Genomic DNA, 11,124 nt, shown 5'->3' with positions numbered 1-11,124 from the left:
AGGTATAAAAGGATCTTGACATTTCACCAACTGAAAACTCAGTCTCAATGCCTGTTAACTATATTAGATTGTATTTCCTTTAAGAAAACTGCAAAGTCTTAACTGACCTGCATTTATAATTTTCTTTGAAATTCTAGAGAATTTTCTGAAATTCACTCGTCCATTACTTTAACATTGATCTTTTATGATTTAATACTTACAAAAGGCTTGTGGACCTTTGAACACAACAGAAAGTTATTTCTCATCACTACGACTCTAGTCAAAAGTGCTCTTTTAGACACAGGAATATTAACAAAATGAGAGCAAAGAATAGTATTGGTGGAGGGTGTTGTTGGGGGTTGGGGAGAGTCTGGCAACTAGGGGAAAATGATGAAAGTAAATTGCTCCTTTGGACAGAGCATATCAGTTCCACTGGTTAGGTTTTGGAAATTTTATGCTTTTGTTTTTTTTTTTTTAATCAAGGGCTACAGCTCTACAGTAGAAGTCAGATACATATTAAAATAACTTTTTCAAATGAAATTGTTCCAACTCAATTTTTATATAAAAGTTTATGTAAGAAACAGGGAACATACAATTAGCTAGAGCATCTGTTCCAGCTAATGGTAGATAATTGCTACTGTGCCAAACAAATATCATCATAATCAATACTCTAACCATTAGAAATACAATTCTGAAATGCCTTATTTTAAGGGCATTTCTGATTCCATCCCCCCAAATGATATGTGTATATATAAAAATTTTTATGTATGTATATACAACATTTATATGTATACACATACATACATATAATACATAAATTATCCTTTTAAATAATTGATCCATGGTTTGAAAACCAAGTAATTAATTTCTACAGTAATCAGCAATAAACATTGTAGAAACTCAGTTTCATAAGAATAGCTTTTTCACATTTATTGCCCAGATATATTTAAAAAGTCCAGTCCTTTAATGTAATATGGTAATAGCCCTAATACATCTGTAAACAGAATATTACTAAAAAAGGTTTAAATTGGCATGTAAAATACTATGATTATGGATGCATGAAATTATTAAATTTTAAAGCATCTTAACATAATCATGTATAACTATGTACAAAACATACATAAATATCAATTTAAAACATATGAAAGAGGCAATTTCAAATCACACAAGACGTAATAAATATAGAGCTTGCTTTGTTAAAAATCTACATTGTACATTCAAGTAAAGGCAAAACTCCCAATGCCAGTTACACTTGAGACAAAAATTAAACATTTACAATAATCGATTTCCTAAAAGTGCTACTTTTTATATCTATAAAAGGAAATGCTCCTTCTAGTGCTTCAATTGCCATCTGAAATGTCTCTACATTCCTTTATTCACAGAACCAGAAGCTTCTGTTACTAAAAATCCAAAGCTTTTGTATCTTTTTCAATAGATAACATTTCAATTCTTTGGGGAATAGAGGACAGGGAAGTCAGAACAAACAACTCAGACAACCTTTCTTAAAACCTTTAAATATGATCAAGTTTATCCCACTTTGCATCTTAGACAAGAAGATTCATGAACACATTAACTTCACCAAGCACAAATCCACTCGGTCTGCCTATGGTAAGCCATCTCTGTGTTCTATGGATGAATCTGTACAAGCCAAAGAGCGCGAACCAGAGCAGCCTCCTTCCTGTGAGTCGGATCTCGATGCCATGCTCCATTTCTGAGTTGTATATCCCCTTCCACCCTGATTTGGTGTAGTGTCTTCGGTAGCTACATTCAGTACACTGCTTGAACGATTGGAAAAAAAATGTCAGTATTACTATGTTTTATTTACCTACGTACTTCATTTCCAGACGTCTTAAAAATCCCACATTATCTCACAAGCATAGTTTCAAAATTATAGGCTAATTGGAAAGGCAGACAAAGAAGTACCTCAAATTATTTCACTGCAGTATCTGAATACTCCCTGTAATCCCCGATTTCCTGGCCCCCAGAAAACACCACAATACATAGGAGTCAATTCTGGGGACGAGCTATCCATATGAAGACCAGGACTCTTAATAGAGACCAGGGGTCCCTGTAGGGTCTACCACCAGTGTTCCACTCATTTCATTTCTTCTGCACATAACCACTTCCTTTCTCCAGATCATCACTTACAGTGGCTAGCACAATTTCAATAATATAGTTTAAGAGTGTTAAAGTGGTCTCTACTATTGTCGCTCAGAAATACATGAAAGCTATTTATTTCTTTTTTTAAACTAAAGGTATTGACCCATTGAACAGTCATATATAAGTCTGATACTTTATCAACTAAGCATCCTACAGTATTCTTTTTTCAATGGAAACAGTTTTTAATATAAAGTTATCTGCAACAGTCTAGAATAGGGATGGGAAACCTGCTGCCTTAAGGCCACATGTGGTCGGCTAGGTCCTTGGGTGCAGCCTTCTGGCTGAGTCCAAGTTTTACAGAACAAATCCTTTTATTAAGGGGATTTGTTGTGTGAAATTTGGATTCAGTCAAAGGGATGCATCTGAAAACCTAGAGGGCCATATGTGGCCTTGAGGCCATGGGTTCCCCACTCCTGGTTTAGAATATTTCTCTTAAGACTTAATTTTAGCTTCCTATATGCTATCTGCACTTGTATTTGGAAGTAGAAGAGACTCTGCTACCACCAGAGTCTCTCCGGCATTCAGCATCATCATGGTAAAATGAGCTTTGTTGTCTGGATATTCCCTAAGGTCCCTCTCCCTGTTCAATGTTCTATGATATACTACTCAAAGAGATTGTGGAAAGGTCTCAAATAAGAGTAATCTTGAGTAATAAAAATGTGAATTAGAAAAAAGGGCCATCTCTATTAATAACTAGAACTTCTTAATCTGCCAATATTATAACAAATACACAATTGGACCTCCCCGAGATAATGTCCTTGAACTCCATGCCATGAAGATACATGATAAATTAAATTATCTTAAGGGTTTTTTAGGTCATTTAATAACGGGATGCCCAACACGAGAGGATTTAAGAGACTTCTTACTGAATTATGTGCCTCATAGTGAAGTTATATCACTTTATAAACATATTTTTGACAATCTTGTTCTAAACAGACTTTTTATAGTTTTGTTCAAATTTCAAAGGCCCCTAAGTATAAAATAAGGTAATAATATCCACTTCAAACATTTTCATTATATTGGCCTTCAGAATAGCAGAAGAGGAAATGTTATTATCCATTTTATGTGATATAAATTTACATTACTAATCAAACTCAAAGATAACTGTGGAAAGAGGATAATTAATCCAGCCATGCTGTTTTGTTATAATAAAACTCAAATTTTCCATGAAAAAGAAAATTCTTAATTTTATGGGTTAAGTAAAAGGTACTTAACAATTAATGCTACACAATTCTTCTTGTTTATTCTTGGTAGAAGGCTTTTTAAGAGTTCCACAAGTATATGCTCTGGACTCACAGTATTTCCATTTTGACCAACAATTACTTTTTTACTTACTTTAAATGATAGGCCAAAACCCTCATGTTGTTGCTGACATTTTCAACAACCTGACATGCATTTTTTCCTTTGACACTTTTTTTTTCTGTAACTGCACTGTTATGTTCCCTCAAGTTCTCATCCTTTCCAAATCTACAAATTAATACTGAAGGCTATTCTTTTTCTTCCCCAGATAGGATTTTTTCTTTAAACAAAGCCAACCAATCCCATGACTACTTGGGGGAAGGAGGGTCCTTTCTCAGCATTTCTGTTGCTCAGCACTCACTCACTCTCTCCCCACAGCAGCCCCACTGCCTTCACCCCAAATATTCCACAGAGTCCCCTCACTTCAGCTCATGGCTTCTTGGTGCAGGACACACTGATCAGCCTCCACCCTGCTGTCAACCGCTGGCCTTGCTTCTAGCAGTACTTGTCTCTTCTAAAACGCTCTACTTTCCCTTTTGTTTGCTCACCCTTTCCCTCTATCATCCATCAGGCATTTTCATAATAGTCCATTGGGAAAAAGTCCAACCCAAAGTGTAGTATATAAATCCAAAGGAGAACAAACAGAATGAAAATCTTAAGGGTATCTTAAGATAGAGACAAGGGGAAAAGGGTGGAAAGGGTGAAATCTAAAACACATCAATAGATCTCTCTGAGGCAGTACAGTTATTTTCCCATATTATTATCCTCGGATTGACTCTTCTTCACCGCTCACACTTAGCAGATTGTTATATGCTCCTTGTTTTCCTATTTAAAAGGGTACATTTAAAGAAATTTTAACACTAGATATAGAACATTTCCCCCTAAACAAGTTTCAAATTATTAGGAACTGATTTGGTATTTGAAGTACTTTTAAGCTAACTAATTCCTGTTATTCATTCTAAATCATTGTATTTTAAAAGGATTTTAAGCAACTGAACTAACATTATCATGTCTGTATGTAATGCCTGTATTTAGTCATATACTAAATTACTTTCTATGAACAATGGAAAGTTCTTCCACGGGCAAAGCCTTTTTGATATAGCAGCTCTTGTCCAGCAATTTTTGGAAGTATATGGAAATAAGGTGACCTATTTAATACCTATTTTCGGATATATGGCGAATTGTCTGGAAAAGCTCTGAAGTAGATGGAGAAACGGGAAGAGATTTAGTGAGTTTAGATGCGCGTACTGAAGATTCGCTAGACACAGAATAAGATTTCTGTCCAGGCTTGGGGTGCAGCATTAGATTGTCCCGATCAGAACCTGAAAAAAGAAAATGAGTAAAAATGTTCATTTCTTGAGAGATTCTGAACGACAAAGAGAGTAATCATGTAAAATGGCCTAATGCAGGGGTGTAGCCTTCTAGTTCCTTGGGTACAGCCTTTTGACTAAGTCCAAGTTTTACAGAACAAATAATTTTAATTCTTAAAAATATTTTATTTATTACATTAAATATTTCTAATTAAATTAAAAAATTAACATTCACCATTTCTTTTTCTATTTTTTTTCTTTTATTAATTTTATTTATTTTTATTTTTCAGTATTCACTTCTGTAAGTTCTAAATTTTCTCCTGCTCCCTCTCCACTCCACTCCCCTCCCCAAGACAGCATGCAATCTGATATAGGCTCTACATATACAATTCATATTAAATATATTTCCACATTAGTCATGTTGTAAATAAGAATTAGAAGCAAGCGGAAAAATCACAAGAAAACAAATCCTTTTATTAAGGGAATTTATTCTCTGAAGTCTGGATTCAGTCAAAGGGGCACACTTGAGGAACTTGAGGCCACAGGTTCCCCACCCCTGGCCTACTGATAGACTTGGGACTAATAAGGTAAGTTGACTATCCTTTTAGTCCCAGGATTCCAACTTCCTCAGGAATGCTATTCTGTTATTAAAATATAAATTTGAGAAGGGTTTTGGAGTGAGGAACTGCACTGACACATACTTGGCTGTGTGACTCTGGGCAAACACTTAACTAATCCTTCAGTGACTCAGTTAATTTTAACCTATAATTAATCTGATGTACACATCAGTCATTGAATTGTGATGTTAAAGGGAACTTCCATGCAGGGAAGTTGTTCCCTGAATTGATAAAATCACAGAACTTGCCAAAAATTGCGTAGGACTTTAAAATGAGCTACTCTGAACTTATTTCAAAAGGGTCTATAATTGTGTCTGGGTAGATACTTCTTCCATTGACACAGCTCTAACCCCCTCTGGAATTTAGTAAATAGTCACTAGGAGTTCTTTTGCCTGAAAATTCATCACCTGATATAGCCAACCTTGCAATGAAGCTCTCTGAACTCAAGTCAAGCTGGTGCTGAGACAGCAGTCACCATACCTATCACTGCAACTGTAAGCTGAGAAGGATTTGCCACATCTTGTGCTCTACTAACAGGGCCTCCTATGTCCTGCTCACTTTCATACCAAAATGAGGCATCAAAGGAGGAGCTCAGTAAGATTCTTCAGAATATTTATATACCACAACTGTCTTGAAGGTTCTGAAATGTTTGGTTATCATTACTGATGAGTCTGATTGTGAGAAACATAAAAATCCAAACTGATTTTGAAAAACAAAAATAAAGTCTGCATAGTAACTGCTTGCATCAATAAACATGCATCCAAATGAAATATCCTCAAGTTTGCTTTTCATTCACAAACTACTTACTTCCTGAGAAGGCACTTTGAGGTTTCCAATTTTCTGAGTTCTTACTGTCAAAAGAAGTCATGTTTAAGAACTGCTGCTTTAGCCAACCAGCTCGGTCTTCTTCAAAGGCCTTCCTCTATGAAAGGATAGACACAATCACATAAAAATTAAACAAATACCTCTATATATGTCACTGTTTTATTTATTTTCTGGGTCACTCTTGGAAATATTAGCTAAAGTAAGTTTCCTAGAAATCTAAGGAAAATCTATTCATTCATTTAAGAGAGCTAACTTGCTACAGACAAAATTTACCCTCTGGTCTAATTATGAATGTCCTCTGAATGAAGCAGTTTAAATATACGAACAAGGCAAAGTGGTGTATAGCTTGTAAATACTATAAAATGTTAAGAATCTAAAGTTTCAGGTGACAGCAGAATACATTGATAGATTCTAAGTCTCTGTACATTATCAGTTATCAATGGGAGGTAGTAATCTGTATTGAGAAAAGTATTAGAGTAGTTCAAAGATAAAGGTTTGAGTCTTCAGTCAGTCACTTGCTGTGTGATCTTGATCATTACAATCATACCAATCAAACCAAATTTAGTTTCCATATCTGTAAGATGAAGACAGTATCTGCCTTTTCTCCTTCACATGGTGTTGTGAGGATCAAGCAACAATATAAGAGAAAATACTTTTTGAAATGTAAAGCATGACTGATCAATACAATGATCCAAGATAACTCCAAAGGACCCAGGATGAAAAATGCTATCCACCTCTAGAGAGAGAATGGATGAACTCTCAGTGTAAACTGAAACATATTATTTTTCACTTTATTTTTCTTTCCTTTTCTGGGGGGTGGTATGTGACATGGCTAATATGTAAATATGTTTTCTGAGACTTCATGTGTATAATGGATATTGTATCACTTATCTTCTTAATGGGCAGGGGAGGGGTGGGAAAAGGAAAGAATTTGGAACTCAAAATTTTTTTAAACAAATGCTAAAAATTAGAAAAAATAAATGTTAACGCATTTACCAATATTAAATATTACAGTGTTATTAAACTGTCCCCCTTTATGATCATTAGAACATAGTGAGGACTAAAAACTGGCAAACTTCTATTCCAGCTATAAAGGACAAGGGCCAAAGAAGTGGTTACCAGTAGCTTCTAAGGCTTCTAAGCATTTGCGAGTGAGTCAATTCTGGAAACACTCTTCCCATAATAACCTCACAGAGCAGAGGACAGCAGAAAAACATGGAACAAAATAAATCTTGTTTTCCTTCCATAAGATAGTATATCTACGGGGCAGCTAGGTGGCTCAGTGAGTAGAGCACCAGCCCTGAAGTCAGGAGGACCTGAGTTCAAATCTGGCTTTAGACACTTGACACATGTACTAGCTGTGTGACCTTGGGCAAGTCACTTAACCCCAATTGCCCTGACAAAAAAAGAAAAAGAAAAAAAAAAAAGATAGTATATCTACTGTCAAATAAGGAGGTCAAGCAAAAAGTAGTTTGTCCTATGCTACTCTTGCTGGATGCCACCTCTTAACACAACATATATTTCCGACAAGAGATAACTGACACTGATCAGTAGAGTACCAGTTTAAAATCAGAGTGTCAACCATTAAGAAGTTAGAAACGTGTGAAGAGGCCAGGCATGGTAGAACATCCTTATAATTTCTGCCACTGGGGAAGGCTGAGGCTGGTGGATCTCTTGGGCAATGGGGTTCTGAACTGCAATACGGCCAAAGCTGATCTGGGGCCTGTAACCAAACCTGGCACCAATATGGGGAATCGCCAAGGGAAGAGAGACACCAGGCTGCCTAAGGATGGGCAAACTGATCCAGGTCAGAAATATGGAAGATAAATCTTCCATGTCAAATGGTGTTTGGATCAGGCCCATGCATGAGTGGCCACTGTACATCTAAGCTTGGGTGAAATAGGGAAACTTGTTCTAAAAATTGTCTGAAGAGGAGTTTTCAAAAGATCCAGTGCATAGCTTATTTAGATGAACTAAACAATAAAAACAAATATCCATGCTAATCCAAGAATATCCTAATTTGTTTCTAAAGGGTTTGAGCACAGACAATCTGTTTGATTCACACTAATAATCATAATACATGTTTTGGGAACAGTTTCTATTTTTTTAAAGCACACTAATGATCATAATACATGTTTTGGGAACAGTTTCTATTTTTTTAAAGCACACTAATGATCATAATACATGTTTTGATGCTGACTCTTTCAAATATGCCCATTCCAGCTCTAAATTTATGCTATGATTGAAACCTGCCAGAAATCCAGTCATTTACACACCTCTAGTCCTAGTCGGATAGCAGCTTCTGTAAAACTCCGTCTTTCTTTCTCAAAGTTCTTTTTTTGTTCTTTAAATAAGGCCCATTCTTCTTCAAGACGTTCTTTTTCTTCCAATAAATAACAGTCTTGTAATAATGAGGAGGTGTCATCATCACATGTAGTGGTGAACTGCTGCTACAAATCAGAAGAAAGCCTGTTTAAGTTCAGAGATGCTCACCTTGCAGTAGCCCTCCCTACAAGTTAATTTGGAAAAGGGTAACCAACGATTTAAGTACTACTAAAAGAAAAGAACCCCAGCTTCTGGGATCACAGGGCACAGCAGTTAAACCAGGTAACTGACGTCTACCTGTAAAAGCTGTTGCTGAGTCTGGATCATTTCCTTGCACTGCTGAATTTCCAACTCCAGTTTTTCAGTTTCTTGTTCATGATCTTGTCTTGAGATAACTTCTTCATCCTTAAAGCCTCCTAAGTGTACCTTTGATACTGTGATTCAAAAATAGATTTAATATTGGTATAAAAGTCTGTAAGGTTATCTAAGGTTCTCTCGCATATGTTAAAATAATAAGCATTTCAGGATTCTTGCCATTCAAGATTTTCATAGATTTTTATAAAATTTAACCATTTCTAAAGGAAGAGATCTTTGCTGTTCTAAACGTCAAAATCTACCATAAACCTAAACTTAAGATCAAATGTCTTCAATATCACACACATACAAAAACAAGTGGGTTCCACTGAAGCTATAGCTAGCATGTACCTTACTATGTTAGAAATTAAATAGTTCCTCCTGTATATTACAGTCTCCCACAAATTGTACATCTAATATATGATTTTTATATTCATTTGTCCAAGCACTTATCTTGGCTAAAGAAAGATCATTTTCACTGCTGTGGTTATTACAGCAAGATTTTGTAATAAAATTCATGAATTATGTTTTGTTGCCACTTTTATTTCAAAGCAAATTATTTAACTTGGGACTTACTCCTTCATTACAGGCATCAGCACATGAAAATGTTATTTGAGACTTGTTCTCTGGTATTAAATGCAAGATTTATAAACTTTAAGCCTACTTGTAAAATCTAAGCACAGTTTACTTATCGCTGATAATGGCTGAAATCAAAGTAATATATTTAAACACTTAGTTTTGGGAATAGAAGTATAAACATTATTTTACTAGTCATTCTTCCCTGCTGAAGACATTTGTCAGCACTGAGTTTATAGCTGGGCAATTTATGATGATATTTTTCTGTAGAACAATAACTCCTTCAAACAAATAGGTTTGCCCAATAACCAATTTATTAATAACTAAAACTCCTATGTATTTTCTGTTTGAAGTAAACATACAAAATATTAAAGAATGTTTTCTAGAAATCTACACTAAGAAATGTCTAAGGCATGAGGAAAGATGGAAACATGTTGCATTATTAGTAGTGCTTGATTTAAAAATGTTTAGAATTAAAAACAAAATGACCTGATTCACTCCCATTGATAGACTATACTACAGGAACCCAAATATGCTTTTCTCAAAGAAGACTTACTGTATATGTAAAGTATGTTTCTCCAGGCAAAACAACTCTAATATAATGCCTAAAAGCAGACAAAATTTTGTATTTCTAAGTATCATGCTTTAAATATTTGTTCTAGAACATATGAATGTCACCCCATAACTAGCTTTCCAGGTATCTATTCAACAAAGATTAAACATTATATATGAACTTAATACTACTATAACATTTGCAATAAATATTTGTATTCAAAGATGTTTCTGTAAGATTTATGAACACATTCATCTGAACACTTCTTTGGGGAGTGTTATCATATTCGGTGTCACAATTTAGCTAAAAATAGCTAGAAGCCACAATCACCTTGGTTATCGAGTTTTTCAACATGACTTTTCAGAATTCTCCACTGTTTTCTAATGCTATTAGTAAGCTGCTCTCTCACAGTTTCACAGGAGAGTTCCCACATATTTTCTTTACTTAGTTCTGAAGTATCTTCTTCGACATCCGACAGGACCTACACATAAATGGGAGAATTTATAGAAATAAACAGAAAAACTTAGGATACATCAACATTGTAAGTCATTAATTCAGACTAATGAGAACATTATCAGTTTTTCTCTGTCATTTTTACATGGACTTTTGTAAATTAATTTTCTCTCATCAGTCATCTGGCCACAAAGTCATGAGTCCCATTTCTCTCCCTTAGTCCTGCTGGCAAGTATAGTGAGTTCTATCTTCACACCTCAACATAATGTGGAGGTGACCCTGGCAATTCAAAAGCTGCAGTGTAGGAGTAATGTGAGCCCCAGAGCAGGCTAGGTCCTACAACAAACTGAAAAGGCCATGAAAATCCCTTCCAAACCCAAGTCTATGATCCTACGGGGTCCCAGGGTTGGCTGTGGTCTGAGGAAGGGTCTAGCTAAATTGGAGTCATTCATCACCAGGGTGACTGCAGGAGGATGAATCTGTAGATTCCATGTCCTAAGGCAAGAGGCAGTGTAGCATAATGAAAGTGAAAAAACAGGCAGCTCTGGTCTGAGGCAGAAGACTTGGTTTCCAAGTCCTGACACACACTAACTGTGTGATTTGTCAACGGGCAATCACAACTTCATAAAACTTATGTGAAAACTAGGTTCAATACAGAAGAAATGAACATACATGTGGAACCCAAAGAGTTCACAATCCATATAGAAGTTTATATTTTTTTTTAAGAGCAGGA

General features: G+C 35.4%; 1 protein-coding gene across 5 annotated transcripts in view; it reads right to left on the bottom strand.

Moving 5' to 3' along the window:
- Positions 1-529: 529 nt before the first annotated feature.
- Positions 530-11,124, bottom strand: part of LOC118847592 (SSX family member 2 interacting protein) — a 46,653-nt gene continuing 36,058 nt past the window's right edge. For 2 of the 5 annotated variants that reach the window (XM_036756129.1, XM_036756133.1), the window contains 6 exons: positions 10,269-10,419; positions 8,753-8,889; positions 8,407-8,580; positions 6,113-6,227; positions 4,538-4,700; positions 884-1,757 (listed from right to left, as the gene is read on the bottom strand). In XM_036756129.1, coding sequence (XP_036612024.1) covers positions 1,583-1,757; positions 4,538-4,700; positions 6,113-6,227; positions 8,407-8,580; positions 8,753-8,889; positions 10,269-10,419 — 915 coding nt within the window. In that variant the 3' untranslated portion in view covers positions 884-1,582. Of the gene's footprint in view, positions 1,758-4,537; positions 4,701-6,112; positions 6,228-8,406; positions 8,581-8,752; positions 8,890-10,268; positions 10,420-11,124 lie in introns of all 5 variants that reach the window. The other 3 variants (XM_036756130.1, XM_036756131.1, XM_036756132.1) reach the window with 3 other exon arrangements.

The sequence above is a fragment of the Trichosurus vulpecula genome, chromosome 4, assembly GCF_011100635.1.
Source record: "Trichosurus vulpecula isolate mTriVul1 chromosome 4, mTriVul1.pri, whole genome shotgun sequence".
Taxonomy (NCBI): Eukaryota; Metazoa; Chordata; class Mammalia; order Diprotodontia; family Phalangeridae; genus Trichosurus; species Trichosurus vulpecula.
Note: the sequence above shows the minus strand (reverse complement) of the source record. Positions and strands in the feature narration are given on the sequence as shown.